Source organism: Acomys russatus, chromosome 32, assembly GCF_903995435.1.
Source record: "Acomys russatus chromosome 32, mAcoRus1.1, whole genome shotgun sequence".
Classification (NCBI taxonomy): Eukaryota; Metazoa; Chordata; class Mammalia; order Rodentia; family Muridae; genus Acomys; species Acomys russatus.
The window spans coordinates 42381803-42402518 of NC_067168.1; the positions used below are offsets into that span (position 1 = coordinate 42381803).

General features: G+C 44.1%; 1 protein-coding gene across 11 annotated transcripts in view; it reads right to left on the reverse strand.

Moving 5' to 3' along the window:
- Positions 1-20716, reverse strand: part of Rbms3 (RNA binding motif single stranded interacting protein 3) — a 998257-nt gene that overhangs the window by 370923 nt on the left and 606618 nt on the right. For all 11 annotated transcript variants that reach the window (XM_051140215.1, XM_051140224.1, XM_051140217.1 and 8 more), the window contains one exon: positions 6052-6143. In XM_051140215.1, the coding sequence (XP_050996172.1) occupies positions 6052-6143 (92 nt within the window). The remainder of the gene's footprint in view (positions 1-6051; positions 6144-20716) is intronic.

Consider the following 20716-nt stretch of genomic DNA (forward strand, 5'->3'; position numbering starts at 1 on the left):
TGCCTTCATAGAGCTGCTTAGAGGACCAGGTCCCTAAGGAGGGAATAAGTAAATATACACTAGGATGTGCTGGCCATCCCGGCAATCAGGAGGCTGAGGTAGGAAAGTTGTAAGTTCCAATCCCAGGTCAAATAGGGCTATAGAGAAAGATCTTGTCTATATAATCAAGGCCTGAGGAAGAGGCTCAGTGCCCAAGATCTACACACAAGGTCCTGGCCTGGACCTCCAGCAGTGGCAATCTCTACTCTAAGCAATGTGCCGGTGACTCTTTCCATGGACGCTAATTAACTTTTCAGAATGCTTGATAGCAGAAATGGCTGTAGGGTTTCAGCAATGCTTACCACCTCACCAGCAAGTTGCCTTTGAACCGGAAAGGAATGAAGCTCATGTATCACACTGAACTTATAAAAAGACCCCTGTTGAGCGGCTCCCCTGTGAAGAACAGGCAGGGCCTCTTATGTTTGACATGTGAGCATGCCCTCCAAGTGGACCACAGTAAACGCCAGCCATCGGAGCGAGATAAAGAACCTTCTGGTTACCTACTTGCAAAATATTTCTGGTAAGGAATGGCCAGAAGAGTGCTTAGGTTACTTTTGGGGGAAAAGAAAAAGTGATTTTTTTTAAAAGTGATTTCAGTAGCAAAAATGAGCCCACGTTTGTTTTCTGAAGTTGAATCTTTGTTTTCAGCTCAGGATACTTCTTAGAAAAAAAGAAAGGGGAGTGTGGCAGTGACTGGGATTTCAATGCCAAGCAAACAGAGATGGAGTCTCATGGCGTGCTTGAATATTTTAGGAACCAGTTTTAAAGGGTATCCTGGAGACGGTGGAAATGCAGGACCAAACTGAGTATGGGGACCACACTCTTTCATAGTATGCAAACTTCCACCATTTCTAAGATGTATGTTTCTGTGTATTGCATGTGTGATGAGTCTGTTTTTTCCATCCATCATATGGGCCCTAGGAACTGAGCTCAGGCCCTCAACCTTGCCTGGCAGGCCTCTTTACCCACTGAGCCATCTCTCCAGCCCCACCTTTCTCATCTTGATGGACTTTGTCCATTCTGGTGGAGTGGGGACCTGTAAGGACAAGTGCTGATTGAAACAGGACCGGTCAGTCTGTACCCAGGGAGAAGACCTGAGCTCTGTCAGGCTACAAGGACAAATCAACGCAAGAGATGAGGTACAGCGAGTTGCTTGGGGTGAGACTTGCCAGCAGGAGTGCTCTCCCACGTTTGCATCTGGGCTCGGTCCCTTCAAGGGGCATGAAGGAAGTGTTGCCACCATGCGCAACTTGCTCTGTCCTCACAGACACCGGATGAAAACGCATGACCGGTGGGTGGAGACCAGAGTCTAGGACATTTAGGCATCCTCTTATTGAGCCAATTTTCCATTGCTGGAGAAGCAGAATGTCTCCTGGCCTGCACACCCTCACCCTTCACCTTAGGAGGAGACAATAGGTTCCCCTGGGAAGAGCAGGGCCTCAGCCACAGGCAGACTATGCAAATTGTTAGGTAAAAGCTAATATAAATATTTAACTTCAGAGGATTCTGCTTCAAAGGCCTCGCTCGGATAATTAATGAGCAGAATTAAGATCAACTCTGACAATTTAAATATTGGGTTTTGAATCCCTGCATTCTGAAGCATTAGGATCAAGGGGAGAAAAAGCTTTTAAAGAAAAAAACCTTGAGCCAAATTGACATATCCAATAAAACAAATGTCACAAATATACCTGTAGACATGTGGTAGACCAACGCTTGGTTTAAAGACTAACAAGCAGGAGGAAGAAGAGATGGGATGCTTCACTGTTGGAAGTACCACACTTCATCTGGGCACCAACACTGAATGAAGGACAGCACTTTCCCTACGTGGTCAGAAACCAAGAGGAGAGAGCTACCTACCTGAAAAGCTGCATTAGACTGCCTTATCTTTGGAATCCCAGCTCTTTAATGTACATTCCAGGCCATGAAGAGGTGGCTCAGAGGTTAAGGGTACTTGCTGCTCTTGCAGAGGACACGAGTTCAATTCCCAGCACCTACACACCACCTAACAACTGTCTGTTAACTCACACCCAGGGAACTGGCGCTCTCTGCTGGCTCCTGTGGGCACTGCACTCATGTGTACAAGCTCATTCAGTTCTTTGTAGGTGTGGTGTCAGCTGGCCTTTCCACAGGCACACACTGGAACACGTTAGCTAAGGAAAGCAGCTCCCATAGTTTCAAACTTGGTGCCAGATTGCTATTGGGAACCTAATTACAGGTGGCATTTTAATTATTTTATTAAGATTTACTTTTATTTCTGTATGCCTGTGTCCATCTGTCCATCCATCTCTCTCTGTGTGTCTGTGTGGAAATGTGTGACTGTGAGTGCAGGTGCCAATGGTACTCAGAAAAGGGATTCAGACCCCCTGAAATTTGAGCCAGAGCTGGCGGCGATCATCCTCCTGAAGTAGGTATTGGGAACTGAACCCAGGTCCTTGGCAAGAGCAGTATTCACTCCTGGCCACCGAGCCACCCTTCCAACCCCAGGAGGCATTTTCATTTTAAAATCCTGGGTATTTAAAGATGCTACACACCACAACCAGCAGAGCAGGACACTGATCAGAACAACGATGCAGGATGCGACCTGGTGCATACTTAGATGGTAAAATATATACTGCAAGAAACACGCACCCCGCAGACTGCAGGCTTATATGATAATAAATAACAGTTATCGCCAGGACAAAGGAGAGAGTGCTGTGAAATCCAATAGCTCAGTGAGAAATCTGCTAATACAGGTGGCCAAGCTTGTTCCATTTCATTGTCAAATGGAGGCTATTTATTTTCTTCTGGGTAGTTAAATTACCGAGTCATTTATTGCTGAAAGTTTTCCAGTGGGCAGATGGGAATCTAAAGCAGGCTTTGGGCTCAACTTTGTGAGAAAAAAAAAAAGGAGTGAGGATTTATTTCACAGACAGCACAACTGAAACTGTAAAATCCTTCAGCAAGTCTGCAGCCGAATGACTCCCCACGGACCAGCCAGGCATTCCAGATTTTGCATCTTAGGTTTGGGCCAAGGGGCCAAGGTGGGGGCTAGAGAGAGGAATCCTTTCCGAAGCTCTTTAAATGATTGCTAGTGTAGACAGTTTCCTTGTAGTAGGTCAGCAATTGGAGTGGTGTGTGTGTGTGTGTGTGTGTGTGTACATGAGAGAGAGAAACAGAGACAGACAGACAGACAGAGAGGGATTCCTTATATACCAGCATGCAGAAAATATTAAAGTCAGTGTCAACTTTCTTTGACTGTTTTAATAAAAAGACTAATTATATGCATTATCTATCTATCTATCTATCTATCTATCTATCTATCAATCATCTATCTCTCACCACATATCATCTAAATGTCTATCATCTATTTGTCAATCTATTATATATCTATTATCTATCAACCTGTTATATATTTATCATCTATTTGTCGTTCTTTCAAATAATCTATTGCTTCAGAATTTAGAAATGACTGTGTTCATTATTAACAAAGCACTACAATTTGATAAATTGCAAAATTTAGAAAGTTTATAAATGGGATGGACCAAACACTTTTCAATAACCATTTTCTTGTAAGAATTTATTATTTAACTCTATGTATGTATGCATGTGTTTACATATGTGTGTGATGCATACACATGTGTATACAATGCATGTTCATATGGAGGAGGGCAACTGTGGCCAGTCTGTCCTCTCCTCCCACTATGTGTGGTCCAGGAACCAAGCTTCCATCTTCAGAGTCATAACCTTTACCTCCTCAGCTACCTTTCAGGTTCCCAATTTTGTTTCTTTTTTAAAAAAATTTTATCTAATTTTTAAATTGCGTATGTCTGTGTGTCTCTGTGTCTGTGTGTGGGTATGAGCACCTGAATTTAAGAGCTCTTCGAGGCTAGAAGAGGGCATTGGATTGCTTGCAGGAAGTTAGCTGTGACCAGCTAATGTGAGTGCTGGGAGCCGTGTTCAGGGCCTCTGTGAGAGCACCCAGTGCTTTGAACTATGGAACCACTTCTCCATGCCTCAGAATAGACTTAGTTTTTAAAGAGTTATTTTTACTTCTTAAAATGCACATGTGTGACACATGTGTACACAATGCATGCACGCCTGTGGACACTGGAGTGCAGTTCCTGTATGGGCCAGAGGGTGGGTCGGGTCCCGACAGCTGGAGATGCTTGAGGCTGTGAGCTGCCTAACTTGGGTGCTGGGAACTCAACTGACATCCTCTATAAGGCCAGCAAACACACTAAGCACTGAACCAACTCTCCAGCCCCTCCCTACTCTCTTTTAAAAGCATTTTTGTAATCATTTCTTGCTCAGCCAACAACCACGCTTTATCGCTTGTTTTCTGGGTACAGGAAATTGCTACTTCAGTTGCCATTGACTCTTGCCAAATAACCCTTAAACCAGGACATGCATGTAATTTCCTGATTAATTAAAAGTATTAACTTCATCAATCGTAATTCCTGACCAAATCCAAAGCTTCCGGGCACAATCCCGACAAAGAATATAACACGCAGCGGGGAGAGTTCTCATCTATGTCACCTTGAATGACAAAGAGACAGGAAGGACAGTGAGCCCACCACTGCCACCCAAGAGGAAACTGGCTTGAACAGACAGTGAGCAGATGTGATCCACACACATTAGTCGGAATGATCCACAGCTGTCCGACCTAGATGGTGTTCCTCCAGGAACCTGAAGCTGGCGCTGCAAGATCCTATCAGAGACCGCGCAGGATCCTAAGAAAAGACGAAACGCGAGGGCGCCAGATAACTTCACTATTACAGCACTTATTTCTATGGGAACTGGGAACACAAGCAGGGGACAGATGCCCAAGATGTCAAGGTCTGCTGCGGGTGGCATCCAGAAGTTTGAAGATCTAGGGTTAATACGTTTAGACCTATTAACAGAGCGCATATTACTTACTTAAAATAAACTTAGACTGTTTATGACAACCCTAAATGGCTGCTATTTAAGCATCAACATCTCCAATATCTAAATGTTACCAGTGACATTTTAAGTGTTTACTCTTACTTTTTCTCCATTTCTCCTCCTCCTCCTCCTCCTCCTCCTCCTTCTTCTTCTTCTTCTTTTCCGAGAGAGGGTCTCACTGTGTAGCTGTTCCTGGAACTCCATTATATAGACCAAGCTGTCCATGAATTCACAAAGATCTGCCTGCCACTGCTCCCAAAGTGCTGGGGTTAAAGGCGTGCACCACCCTGCCTAGCTTATATCATTATGGTGGTATCTCATTGGAGTCGCAGACTAGATTGAGAACACTGACATTGGTGTATATTGCTCGCAGAGATCCATATTATTTTACCACACAGGCAGATTCTTATAACACTGCAGCAATCATGAAACAAAATGATCAGAGACAATTTCACTCTGATATAAAAATTCATCATAGTTTGACATACAAGGTCTCAGATGACAGATGCTATGTAGCAATGAATAAATATTGACATGATGAACACCAAGAAAATTGCTCTCCAGGTAAACTCTGGGAATATGCACCAAGGTGAAATTCCAGCAGCATACACAAAGGACATTAGCAATGAGCCTTTTACTTTCACAGATCAGGGGAAAAGTCACCATTCAGGAGCCCCAGCCCCAAACACGGAACAAATACTTGAAATCAATGATAACTTTCTATACTACCCCAAAACTCTGCTGATTAGGAAAGTTCTAGACACCAATACATACATGTATACAGATCCCAACACTGTTGTCTAGGGAAATTTCTAGACTCTCACGCATGAATGTCTCTCTTTTCAGGTAAGACAGACCTTCACATGTATCCTCTAAACACATAGTCACCACAGCTAAAGAGGTCATTTGTAACTATACGCCAAATCAGGGGGTGCAACAAACCAAGCCTATCGCATGGTTACTTATACCTTCCTTAACGGTTGAGCACAGAAAGAATGCAAACCATCATTTGTGGTCTGCTCACAGCAAAGGGCTAATATTTAATCTCACACAGACACATACACAAAGGTAGATGGGTATGCAAAGACTTTCTTGTCTGAGCAGGCTTACCTTGGCCATCTGTGCTTGCACGCCATTTGCCTTCAAGGATGCTACTGCTTTCTGTGCCGCTGCAGGACTATCAAAATCTACAAAACCATAACCTGCAAAAATACAAAAGCTAGCATTAGTCATCACAGGCAGGCAGACACACATCTGTCATGCTAATGAATGCAGATGTATGGTTGGCTCTGAAGTCATTTCTTCCAAATAAAGCCTAGCTACACCCAAAGGCTCTCATGGCTGTGGTCCTGAGTGCTTTAGGAGTTATCTCAGGATCTCTAGATACGAGGTGGTTAAGTCATTTTCTGGAGTACTTCATAGACTGAGTGTGCAAGAAGAAGCCCAGTTGACACTAACCAGGCGGGTAAGGCAAAGCCTTGCTTCACTGTGTTCTTTCTTCTGCAGAGTCACTGCAAGAGGGGGAAGGGTAAAACCCTGGAAATCCTTACATCTCTGGAGCTAAAAATCCATTTTCCAAGCCTTTCAAACTAATCCTCATAAAAGCCACAGGAACTTGTAAGTGTGATGGTCAACACTAACTGTCACCTTGATGGAATCTAGAATCACCTGGGAGGTGGACCACAGAGTACATATGTGGGAGACCACCTCTTCTATGACAGTAACATGGGCGGACTACTCTTAATTGGGGGCAATAAACATTCCCTGGGAGGTGATCCTCGACCACCGTGTGAAGTAGAGGAAGCCAGTGGAGCACTGGAAGCATTTGTGCTCTCTGCCTCTTGACTGTGGATGTGATGTGACCAGCTGCTCCCAACTCCTACTGCTGTGCCTCCTCTACCCTGAGAACTGTGTCTGAAACTCAGCCAGAATGAACCCTTTCAGGGTCAGGTTGCTTTTCCCAGGGTAAATTATCACAGCAACATGTAAAGAAGCCAGGACACTAAGGTCATTGTTGGGGGCTACATTAGCACTTGGCATGCAGCAGGCAGCCAATAGATGCACCTTGATTGCACAAATTAATAAAGGTCTGTGCATTAGAGCAGTGGTTTGAACCCACTTCTACCTGAGCACTCAGCAAACGCTTCTAAATTAATTATAGGAGCTTGTTTCTCTCAATACCACCACAAATAGTTGATTCTAATATTTTGAAAAAAAATTAATGGATACATACTCATGTCTCTAAAAACAGACACTTGAATGGCCATCTTGCTTATTTGGGGGTATAGAGGGGCACAAATATGTGGTTATGTTTGTGTGCTTATGAGGGTACACATAAAATGTTAGGGAAACAAAGAAAATCCAAAACAGTTAATAATACAGCAATGGGGAGAAAAAAGTCCTCATGGCATCTAGGTGACAGGCATTAGTCCACTGATTTTCTCAACAGAAATGTCAGCTGCAAAGAATATTTTAAAATATGAAAGCTCATTGGGGAGGGGTGTTGGTGCACACATGTGATTGTAACATTACTGAGGTAGAAGCAGGAGGATCAGGAGTTCAAGGTCAGCTTTGGCTATCTACTGAGTTTAGGGGCTAGCCTGAGGTATTTGAGATTATGTCTTCCAAGAAGAAGGAGGAAGAAGAGGAGGAGGAGGCAGAGGAGGAGGAGAAGAAGAAGAAGATGAAAAAGAAAAAGAAGAAGAGAAGAAGAACAACAAGAAGAAGGAGAAGAAGAACAAGACTCCACTCACCATGCCTTCCATGCCTGCTGCTATGTCACCCCCATGATGGACTCCACCCCTCTGACATTAATGACCAAAACAAACACATTCTCCCATCAGTTGTTTTGTGGCAAGAAATTTTAACACAGCAGCAGAAAAAGATACTAGCACATATCCATATGCACATTATAAATATTATATATTATATATATTATAACAGTGTTTTATATATATATGACACATATAAACATACATACATGCCTATAAATACATATATGTGCATTATGTATGTGCATGTGCTGTGTTCCTGAAAAGCCTATGGACATATCAGCATACTGCTTCATCCATGAAGACAGACATCTGTCTTGTATTTCGAAGCTTGTCACATTCAGGGATTCTGGGTCTGCCACTAAGGCAAACACACCATTTCGGTGCTAACATCCACCCCCCCCCCAACCTCCAAATAAGAGTGCTTAGAAATTCAATTACCAAGTTGTTTCTTTTAATTAACTTTTTAATTTTCTCCCCTCGAATCCCATCTTCCTTTCCTCCCTCCCAGCATGGTATCCCAAAGTGAACCTGCTACACAACAGTGTACCAGCAAAACACACTCACAGAGCAGGCCAGGGGAGCTGTCAAGTGTGTGCTTCTCACACTTAGGATGCGTAATTCTGTAAGGGTTAGCAATTCTTCTCTTCAGGTGATGAGACAGAGAAGAAAAGCAGGAGGAAGAAAAGTCAAGAAGCAGAGTTGCATGCAGAGACATCAAAACTTTAAAACTTTGACATCACTGCCCACAGGGCAGGTACTGGTCTAAGGATTTATGGTGCTAGCATTTAATGAAAGCATCATTGAGTCCTAAAATACTGACTCCATGTCCATTGTACCAGGAAGCTGAGTCAGGGGTGAACTTACACAACTGGCCAAAAAAAAAGCCAAAACCGCTAGATGGTAGGGCCACGATTTGAACCAGAGTCTGCACAGAAGTTAACCAGTGGCATAGAAAGAACCGTTTCTAGTCCCCTCAGAAACCTGAGCTGCTGGGACCCCTCAGAGGGAGGCCTGGAAATTCCTTGAAGTTTGAAGTAAGAAGGTGAGTTGCCCCAATTCCATGAAAGGCTCACTCCTGCTCGTACTCTTTGTGTTTGCTTCCTGGAGGGCCTGGGCTTGCTCTACATCTTGTCCTGGGAGGTGTGGACAGGGGGATTAGAGCTGGCCTTCATTCATTTAGCATCTCATTCTTCCTTCTGGTAGTGGAGCTCTTCACCGGGCACCTGACCCAGCACAACATACAATGCATAGAAAACAACAGTCCCGGGTCCCACACAGCTTCTTAGTGGAGATAGAGAGAGTCGTGACCAAATGGCTTTACCGAGGAATCTGCAGCTATCTAACGTCATGTTTTCCTTGAAATCAAGGCCAGCAGGGAGCTCAGAAGATGCGTGTTGATTATTCAGTCCTGAGAAATCATTGAAAAGTTCTCTATCCAGCTGGAGACTGGATGGTGATGGGGAGGGTGGCACCAACAGTGGAGGTGACTCAAGGGCTGTCACAGAAATCCAGAAGAAAGACAGCTGGCGACTAAACTGAGTGACTGCGATGGCAGAAGTGAGTTACATTTTAAAAGGAGGACCAACAGGACTTGGTTGATTGATCAGGCTGGGAGTAAGCGACGAGCAGATGATGAGGATTATTGCTTGGTTGGATTTTGTTTTCCTTTGCCACAAGCCACTGGGTGGGTAAGCTGTGGTGGTTTGCTGTAGAGAGTGGAGGAGTAGTCACCAGGACTGAGAGAAGACTGAAGATATGTTCAGTTAAAACAACCATGAGAGCCTGTGCATGGAAGCCACACTGCAGTCGTTGTAGTGCTTGGCTTTGAATGTCCACTGGACACAACACAGAATCATCAAGAAGCGAGTCTCAGTGAGGGGTTGCCTGTGGGAATGTCGGTTCAGGGGTTGCCCTGATTGTATTAACCGATGCTGGAAGACCCAGCTCACTGTGGGCAGCACCACTCCCTAGGCCGGGTTTCTGAGCTGTGTAGGGTGAAGAAATGGAGTTGACATAAACATGAATGCTTCTTCTGTTGTCTGCTCTGCATCGTAGACACACTGCAGCCAGCCACGGCATGTTTCTGCAGTGACCTCCCTACACTGATGAGCTAGCACAAGCCCTTTCTACTCCTAACTTGTCTTTGTCAGAGTATTTCAACACAACGATGGGAAACAAAACTGATACAGTGACAGATTAGGTTGGCACTCAGGAAAAAGGATAAAGCTAGAAATACATATTACGCGGGCATCAGCTTTAAAATGCTAGCTATAGACATGGAAAGAGTAAAAGAAAACAAAGTGAGAGCTGGCATAAAGTTTAGAGTTTTTATTTGAACAACTTCAGCTTTCAGGTCTCAGGGGCAAGTCCGCAGAGAAAAAAAAAAAAAAAAAAAAAAAAAAAAAAAGACTGAGGCAGAATCAGAGAGGACGATGGACGCAAACAGGTGCATGTGCTGTCATACCCACCTGAGAAAGCGTCCCAGGAAGGAAGGAGAGCCATCCAAATTTGGAAGAGTGTGCATGGAAGAAGTGTGAAATGTCCAGTGACCTAGAGCACAGATAGCTGGAAGGTGGTAAAGACTGAAGTTTGCAGGAAAAGAGGAAGAATTAGGGGAGGAAGAAGGCAAGAGGAGGTATGGATAGGCCTTGTAAAAGGAAATTAGCTTAGCCAATGGAGAGTGCTGAGACAAAATTAGATAGCAGAACATTTGAGGTCAGTTGGGAGGGTGTACATATGTATTTACATGTGTGCAGTGCCCAGTGCTCAACCTCAGGTGACATCCCTCAACCTTAGTAATCAGGGTAGGAACCACCTGCCTTGTTTTTTGAGACATGGTGTCTAATGCACATGGAACCTACTGAGTAGGCAAGACTGTGCAGCCAGCAAGTCCCAGGGATTTGCCTGTCTCTGCCTCCCAGCACTGTGACTACAGAGAAATGTCACCATGCCAAATATTTTACATGGGATAGAGCCCAGGTCCTCATGACTGCACTATAAACACTTTACTGAGTGATCTATCTCTCCATAACTCAACAAAGCTTTCATTTACTTTATGATAGGTGTGTGTGTGTGTGTGCGCGCGCGCACGCGTGCGTGCATGCGCGTGTGTTCTTATTCCTTTGGGAAGTCATGGTAAAGGCCTACTAAAACTCATTTTAGTGATTCAGAAGTATTTATTGACTACCCACTACAGAATGTCACACTTCTTTGCAATTTTGAAATGGAGTAGGAAAGATCAAGCTGAGAAGAGACCCAAGCTTCATGAAAAGAAGAAAACAATTTATAAAATATCTCTCCTGGGAATGTGCAGGCCCAGGGACATCTGGGACAGATATGGCCATGTTGTCCCAGAACCCACAGTCACTGGAAGAAAGAACACTCTGGCTGTGTTAGTTACACAGCTCAGTGCTGTGATCAAGTCCCTGACAGAAACAGCTCAAAGGGAATGGCTTATCCTGGCTCTCAGTTTGAGAGGATTCGCTCCGTAGTGGTGGAGAAGGTCCTAGAAGAATGTGAGAAAGCCACTCATATAGTGTCTGCAGTCAGACAGAGCGCACCGGAAGTGGGCTGGTTTATAAATCCACAAAGCCAATCCCAGTGACTTGCTTCCTCTAGCAAGGTCCAGCAACCCCCAACCAGCAGCACCCATCTATTGGCCAAACGTGTGAGCTTACGGGAGGCTTTTGACACTTGTCACCTGCTGTCATTTCATCATACAGATGCCTAGTTACCGGATTTTACTACGCCCGTGTTTTGCAGATCCTTGTCAAAGTACATAGAGAGCATGTTTAAAATATGTAAGGGGCTACTGTGTTTATTAATTAACAGGTAAAGATGTCACAGTAAAATTTTGATGAGCAAGATACCAAAACAATGCCAGTGCTGTCAGCCATGCGTGTCCCGCATTGTTGCCCTGCGTTGCGGGTTCTCTCCCTTTTACTTCTAACCCTGCACATCACACAGTGAATTAGAAAATCTAGATGTGGCTCTTCAGGGCTGGACTCCTACACACACTTAAGCAATTTCCCCAAGGGCACCAAGCACCCTGAGCTTCTGACTTCTGGGGGATAGGAGGTACACTGCACCTGTGGAGTGACTCCCAACTATCAAGAAGCAAAGGATCTGCATACAGACTCAGAATAAAGAGTCACTGACTGAGTTGTGAGATGCTCACCACGAATACTTTTACTGGTCTAAGTGAGAGTCCAGAGGTCAAAGTGTCTCAAGGAGCCTTGAAAGATACTTCCATTCTGGAAATAAACACGGCATTTCCAAGGTTTATGAGAGTAAGGAGCTACATCTCGGTCAGAAGAAAACAAAATGAAATACAGGGCTGGCTCTCCTAAAACAATGATGTGTTTAGAAACGGATAAAAATCACTTCAATTTGGCTTTAATTTGCTTTTCTTCCTGAAAAATAATTAAGTCTGGTAGTGGACACTTCTGTCTCTGCATCTGGCAGGGGAGGGGAGGCAGAGGAATCCAGCTCAGACCACGGTGCTGCCTACCCTACCGAGAGCCTCAGGGAAGGCTAGCCAAGGCAAACTCAGCCCAGGGGCCCTGTGCCTGCCTCCCTCAATTGTATCACCACACTTGGCAACAGGTTCAAGCAAATGACCTCCGAATGCCACTGTTTTCCCCCTACACCCAGAGCTTATTTTTCTTCCTGGTCAGGGAGACAAGGCCAGCAACTGAGCAATTAGCCGGAAGTGGAGCTATGGGAGAAAAGGAACTGTGGGATAATTAGGTCATTCTGAGAATTCACTCTTCCATCGACAGCCTTGATCAATGCTTCCCTGAAGTGTGGGAGCCTTCTGCACTTATTTAAAGTTTTGCTATTGTATGGCACTACCAGTGGGATGACCTTTTAGAAAAATAATCTACATTAATTACAACTTCACTCTACAGTATGACCAGAGGGGCTTCTATCTATTTTCTTTCCTGAAGTCGTAAGTGACAATATTCCAGAAACCATTATTCTTTAAAACAAAACAAAACATTGTGCAAACATGGCTTTAGAGTTTCATTAATGTCTCTTTATCACATTCAACAGTTGATTTCAGATTTCTGTGTGGCTGCTGGTTCTTAATGCTGGCAATTGAACCTATGCATTTGTTGGCCAATATGGGGATTGTTCTGGGGGCAGGGCAGGATGCCCCTGGAGAACTCCATCTTTTAGGTTTGTGGGAACATCTATAGCCGCCCAGGGCATTTGGGTTTTAGCTGCACACTGAACTCCACACCACTTGCAGGGTTCTTTGTCATGGGCGTGATGCTCGTAGAAGGAAGCCCCACAGAACACAGCTGAGGAGCCAGCTGTGAATTAAATGTCATTTCTGCACAGAACAAGTGAACACTCTGGCTGATGGTTGTATGAGAAACTGAAGTCCTGATCTAGTGAGAGCTGGGATGCTTAAGAACTCACGTCCTTTTGCTGTTCATCACAGCAACAGAAACCTACGACCGTCCGTCCCTATTCCCACTTTATCTACACCTCTCCAGAAGCCTTCACCCTTTCTTCAACATCCACTGTAAGGGTTTCTATGAGCATTCATCAAGAGGAATCCTGAATATATCCGAGAAAGCAAGACAGCAGCACAGAGTCCACCTTGGATATGTGAAAAAGAAAAGACCAAAGACCAATGCCTGAGCCTGCTCAGGTGTGGAAACAGGCAACTCTTACTTGGTAGAATGAAAACCCTATGAAAACCGGCTCTACCACTATAGTCCTAAATCATGTACGCTTAGAAATGCCCTTGGATAAGAACATAGGATGTCATAGTTTTGTATGTTAAAGAGAGCGCCTTCTTACTGCCCGTGCAAAGGCTTTAGGATCGGGCACCTAGCAAATGAGAAAACAAGACAGACGAAGAGTCCATGCAATGGTAGACAGGCTGCTTTACCTCAGATCCCTGACCATCATGATAGCATCGTGTCAGAAGCCATAGCACAAGATGGTAACCTTCCCAGTAGGATTTCCCAGCATTGGAGATCCCTTTGAACCCTGGTGTGTCTGTTTTATCATTACATTTAAAACATCTACTTCAAGCAGGGGGAAAAAAAAGATTAGGTTCTGTGAAAAAAAAATACAGCCCAAACATGTCCCTTCTTGTGTGTTTAGTACTGTAAAGCTGATAACTTTAAATGTGGTGGGGGTCACCATATTTTGCATTTGCATGGACATACAAAATGATTGATACAAACTAAGTAAAACCTGTTCAGTGGGTTTTACTGAAGCTTGAAGGCCTGAGTTCAAATCTCCTGCATCCTTATGAAGCCTTGTATGGCTGTGCATGCTCGAAGCACAGTATTGTAAGGGAGGGGACAGGAGGATCACAGGAGCCTTATGGCCACCAGCTCAGCTCCAGGTTCAGCAAGAGACACTGCCTCAAAGGAATAAGCTGGAGAGAGAGAGAGAGAGAGAGAGAGAGAGAGAGAGAGAGAGAGAGAGAGAGAGAGAGAGAGAGAGAGAAGGACAGCCAGAGTCAGGCCTGGCCTTGGAGTACACACAGGCAAGTATGCCTCTACATTTGCCCACACCCAGATACAAGTAGTGGATAAATCCTCACACAGCTGAAGAGCTCTCACAGTACCTTCATACTGATGTGTGTGTGTGTATGTGTGTGTGTGTGTGTGTGTGTGTGCACAGTTTTATTCAGTGTAGTCAATCAGCCAATCTAGGTTCCCTTGAGTGAGTTATGACTCTCAGTCAAAAGTAATAATTTCTCCCATTTAAAAATTAGCTGTACAGGGCAAGGTGGGGGGGCAGTGAGTTTGGGGATCCGAATCTGGGCCTAGCTCGGTATGAATTCTCGTGCAATGCCAACAGTGAAATGATCATGCTTTATTGAGGCCCAATATCCACACAGCTTGGCTAGTCTCCTTCTGGACAAGCTATTATTATTTTACTGGATGGTGGAGATTCCAGGAGCAGCCAATGAAGGTATAAATGTCAGGCCGACCTCCAGGAAGCCTTCTTTTGCTGACAGGCTGTGTTCAAAGGTGTCTGCAAATTGTTGGAGCAATATGTCTCTTCCGTTGGAATAGAGAGAAGATCTCATGTGAATTGTGGCTGCAAGAGCAGCCTTGAGGCACTCGTGAAACAATCCCACTGAGTTTAGTACTACAGTGGAAATAAGCTGTAGGGTCATCACAGCTCTACAAGCTGGAGGCCACCCGTGGGCAGGCAGAACTGGTTAAGATGTAAGCCTCGACCATCCATTCCTCTCTCCCTCCCCTTGCTCCAGCCTCACCATGGGTAGAACTGTGGGTCTTCCAGACACAGAGAAGTGATGGTCTAGGAAGCAAGTCCTGATCAGAGGGGAGCCTCTGCCAGGCTGAGGTTCTGTGCACTGTATTTGGACTTGATGAACCCCCAAATGGCTTGTGTGAGTTGTTCAGAGTGTTCAGAGCGCACATCTTCAGCATCCATCAAGTTTAATGGATGAACACCATCAGCCAACCTGTAGCCACCCAGAGGATAGCATGGGTGTCTGCACTCATGCAGGAACAGAAAGCAAAGACCTGGGTCTCTGCCCTGACTTGGCTCACTGATAGACTTTAGGCAATAAAATGAATCAACGCCTATCCCCCTAAAGTTGCTTTTGGTTGTGGTGTTTATCCCAGTGACGGAAAGCAAATTAGCATACCAGACATGATCTTCTCCTTCCAAACGTTTGGGAAATGCCATTTCTAAGCCTTTTGCAAGGCTCCATCTGAATACAGCTGTTTCTTTCCTAGACTATGCATACATTACGGAATCCGCTCTTCCTTTGGTGCTTATTGGGCCATGTTCCAAATACTTTCAACAAGCATTTACAAGTGCACAGTCTGTATTTACATCTGTTTGAAATTAAAGTACAGTCTTCACGCTTCGTGGTGTACATCACATAATGTAAGCTTTAATTATATTTCAAAGGTATCTAAGGTTATATCTGGGCAATCCATAGTCGTGTATCCATGGGGTAGAAGGACCATCATGGCCAAAATAATACTCAGAAAAATGCAAGCATGCTTCTGCTGTGACCTTGGGGTTTAAGCTGTAGTCAAACCTGATGGCCTGCATACCATGCCCAGGACCAACATGGTGGAAAGAGAGAGTTGATTCCTATAAGATGTCCTCTGACACAAACACAGACACACACACACACACACACACACACACACACACACAGAGAGAGAGAGAGAGAGAGAGAGAGAGAGAGAGAGAGAGAGAGAGAGAGAGAGAGAGAGAAACAAGGATCTTTACATATTTGGGTCATTGCAGACCAAAGACCAAAGAGCTCCCTCCCTGCATCCTCGGGAGCTTCGTTCCCTTCCTACTTGAAGACCAGTCTAGAGATCAATGATGCTGGTATGACTGGGAGGGTTTTTGGAAACGCAGCTGTGCAGGCTACCCATGATCTGTTGGATTAGTCTTTAAATGGTGGTGTGATCCAAAGTGGCCCATTATAGACACACACTGAACATGGAGCTATGCAGATGCTCAGGACCACAGCAAGAAGCTCCACCCAGGAAGTCACCTAATGTTCTTATGAGACTGCTGGGTGAACAGGCTGCTATGACTGCCTTACCTAGCTGCCCCCGGTCCCCTAGTCTCCCCACACTCCCTTTCCAAACACTGCAAGACTCTATCATGACAGATATAGCACTGTCAAGGCCGTGCATTCTCTCCTAAGGCAGCCTGCACTGGGCAAGAGCATTTGTTGGAAAAGCATTCAGTGTGGTAAAAAAAAAAAAAGGATTAATTCTGACAATCAGGGTTCAAATCTTGCCTCTGCTATCTTATAACAATGAGGCCTTAGGCACAGAACAGTCAGCCAAAATGGTGGTAATAATAATAATAATAATAATAATAATAATAATAATAATAATAATAATAATAATAATAATATTACCTAAGGAAAAAAATGCTGGCTGTAGGCTCTGAAGTAGTTCATTCATTCATTTATTTGAGACAGGGTTTCTCTGTGTGGCCTTGGCTGTCCTGGACTCACTCTGTAGACCAGGCTGGCCTTGAACCCACAGAGATCTGCGGGCCTCTGCCTCCCGAGTGCTGGGATTAAAGGTGTGCGCCACCACCACGCCCGGCTCTCTGAATGAACTTAAATGTATTCAAATCTAGCTGAGTGCCTATGGCAGTTCCCTTGTCTTCTCAGACTTAGCTGAAATCCCAGACTCCAGTTAATTTAGTCATCTTTAAATGCATGCTAAGAGAGCAGTGTGATAGTCGCACTCTCTTCCTTGTAGGACATATTCTGATAATTTTAAGCATATCACTCCTTTGGCTTAAATTTGAAAAGTGAACACTAAAAAAGCACAGATTTGGGCTCCTCCTAACAGTCTACTTGTGTGTAGCCCCTTGTGGCTTTGCCCCCCTTCTTTTGTGTTTGTGCACTGAACATACAAGCAATTCTGTTTCACTACAAGGTTCAATTGGCTCTACATTAATACATCAAAAAAAAATAATAATAATTTACCGTTCATTTGAAGAAGCAGGTAACCAATGTGGAATGATTATACAATAAATGTATTATGCAAATTCTAGCAAACATTTCATGAATATTGGATAAAGAGTCAAATTAAAGTCTTCATAACCTCGGAAAATTAAAGTTAGCAAGCACCGGGCTTGACTCGCCCTTGAACACAAAAGCTGCTAAGGGCAGGCATTTCCTCCATCACTTCCACAAAACTGAACCATTCTGAAAGTTTCAGATTAAAATAAGGAACCCCCTGGGAACCATAAAGATCAGCTGTTTTTACAAGAATAATTTGGAGCCTCAATTTTAAAGTGTTATGAGTTGGAAGGAATGGGTGAATCTCTGTGTCATATTTTCAAGCTCATATTCCAGATAATAAGCTAGTGGAGGACACCAAAAATAGAACAAGAGGGAGGTATCAGACAGGTGGAGGGGTTGGAATTGGGGGATCAGCAGAGGGAGAGCTCTTTTTCAAAGCTTCTCTAATAATGACCTGAACCATACAGAACCATAGGCTCCTTCGACTTCTCTTCACTTGGTGTATTAATGGGACACTGCCCTGCCCAGCTCTGCAGCCTGCCAGCATTTACTGTCATTGAACACTGCAGAGAAATAATGGCCACTAAAGACGATCATGTGGGAGATTTGCAGACATCTGCCTATTGAAAGGTTAAGATCTGTAGCAAGCGTCACTTTAGGTCAGTAGGTAAAGGCAGATGTGAAGATTGCAAGCCACATTCTACTTCCCAGTTTACACAAAGGGATGGGGGTGTGAGCTCTAGGGGTAAGATCAGGCAGCTCATTAATCAATCCCTGCAAAGCAATTCCATTTCCTGCCGTCCTTTTTGGGAGGCAGGCAGGATGTAAACATAAAAATATAGCTATTAATTTAACAAATGCCCCATGAAGTTCTTAGAGTTCTAGGTTAGGCGATGTGGTGCGGACAAAAGACATCACAGAGGTCCTTTCTCCTGAGAGGGTGGGGATGCCCAGTGAAGATACAGAGATTTAACATGAGTGAAACCTACAGTATATGGAAGAATGGCAGCTTATTCTTGAATGAGGTAAAGATATTAGAGAAAAATCCATCTGAGATTTCCAAGATTTCCCTTTTCTTTTTCCTCTTAATCTCTCTGATGTGTATGTACGCGCATGCGCGTGGGTGAGCACACACCCAGAGGTTAGAGTCTGTTACCTTCCTCAATTGCTCTCAATCGCAATTTATTTATTTATTTATTTATTTATTTATTTATTTATTTTTACCGGCAAATCCTTCTTATTCTAAACCTTTTTAGTTAATGTCACTGAAGTGAAGAAGTCAAGGACTGCATCACGTAAAGTAGCACAGGGCAAAGGATCTCACCTGGCCACATGCTCCTGAGGGCTTCTTCATGTTCACAGAGAATTTCTGATGCTCTCTCTCCTTCCCTATATGCAGATGCTGCTGCCTTAATGCCTCTCTCTCTCTCTCTCTCTCTCTGTTCCTGTGACTCAACGCCCCTCACCCCGAAAGGCAAAGATGACAGTATTCTTCCTGTCCTTCTCCACACATGAAGAGTGTCCTCCTCAACAATTACATAATTTTTGTAGCCTATGTTTTGTATCAGCCATTGACAGAATGATCGAGTGAGTGTATGAACTACTCAAGCCCTTACTGTAACCTCAGCTAGTGTGGCCCACCTGGCTCCACCCAGCTCTCCAGGACAAATAGTTCCTCACCTCTTAAAACAGGAAGGCATTTTAGCAGATGACATGTGCTCTAACCTCACATCAAAATTACATCTTGGTCTGTAGCTGTAGACTTTTACATGAAACAAGGAAAATTATTTATTCATTAATTCATTCGGTTGGGTGTTTTTTGTTTTGTTTGTTTTGAGTCAAATTCTTACTTTATAGCCCAAAGTAACCTGGGATCAGGCAGGTCGGGAACTCCTCAATAAGTCAAACTAAATATTTAACTTTGAGAGATGGAAGATGCCAGACCTGAAGGTCACCAACACTGTAAGTATTTTTTGGTTGTGTGCTATCCAATGATCCTTTGGCAGATGGAGAGCCCCAGTGGTCTAGGGATCTCTGAAGATTATCGCGAGGCTGGAGAGATAGCTCCGTGGTTAAGAGCACTGGCTGCTCTTCCAGAATTCAATTCCCAGCAACCACATGATGGCTCACAACCATCTGTAATGGAATCTGACTCCCTCTTCTGGTGTATACAAAAACAGAGCATTCATATACATAAAATAAATAAGTAAATCTTAAAAAAAAAAAAAAGATTATCACACAGTCAGGTGGATAGCCAGGTGTCCCATGCAGGAATGCATGCCTGCACGCATTGGTGGGAACACACGTGAAGTCCCCTGGGGACATTTGTCTCAGAATGTGTCCCACATGCGTGACTGGAGGTTGCAGCCTAGTAGGGAAAAGGTCTTTGTTCAAAATATCCCAAATGGGCAGTGGAAACAATAATGTCAGATGTTTTAACCCTTCTAAGCTAATCAATTAGCATCTTTATTTTTAATAACTCAAGAATTTTTTTTTTCAGGGGTGCTTTTACTTTTTGCTGTTTGTTTGCTTGTTGTGGGCACAGTCTTGTTTGTTGCCTGAGGCAGGGTCTCATGTAGCCAAAGGTGCCTTGACCTTGCATCATAGCTGAGGGTGATCTGGAACTTCCGATCCCCCTGCCCCTATGTCTCCAGAGACAGTGGAGCACCACCATGTCCAGTGTATCCAGGCAACCAAACCAGGCCTGAAGCTCTCTAGACAAGCTCCTTCCAACTGAACTGCAGCCCCAGCTTAGTCACTGGAATTTTACGGTATGCATGGGCTTTTCAGCCGAGATCAGTAACTCATGGTTTTCAGATCAATAAAGGCCTTACCGTCCGGGGCCTGTTTGATGTCCAGAGTGTGCCTTGTTTATTGTGATGTAACAGGCTGTTCTAGGAGCAATATTACTCAGCTGCAGGAAGAAAGTAGGTGAGGTACTGACTCATTCCAAAAGGAGAAAGCATAAAAATCTAAATGACAAACAAACGCTGTTTAGAGAAAGTCAGCGCTCCAGGTGAACCAGACAGCACAAAGACGGTGAAATCAGTTTGGAAGTCCTCCCTAAGACACATGACCTTGGAGATTTGTTCAAGCACACACAACACCCTGTCTCAGCACACGCCAGAGACGGCTTCTCTCCGAAGGTTTCATGCTAATTTATATTAATAACTTGGTCCACACGAGCTCCTAAAAATCTCTTTTCCCACAGGATACCAAAGTCTCTAATCTACTAAAAGAATGTTATATAAAATATAAATAAGTTTGGAAAACAATTTAAGTTTTGATCTCCAAACTGCTGGTGAGGGCAGGATAAATTCCAGTTTCCCTCTTGTCCCATTTGTATTGGAATTGCCCTAGACAATGGGAACAGCTCCCTGAGATCTGAGTGACACAAGAAAACTGCGACATTAAAGGCAGGTCTAAGAAAGCTGGATTTTGCTGGGTGTGGTGGTGCACGCCTTTAATCCTTTGAGAGGTA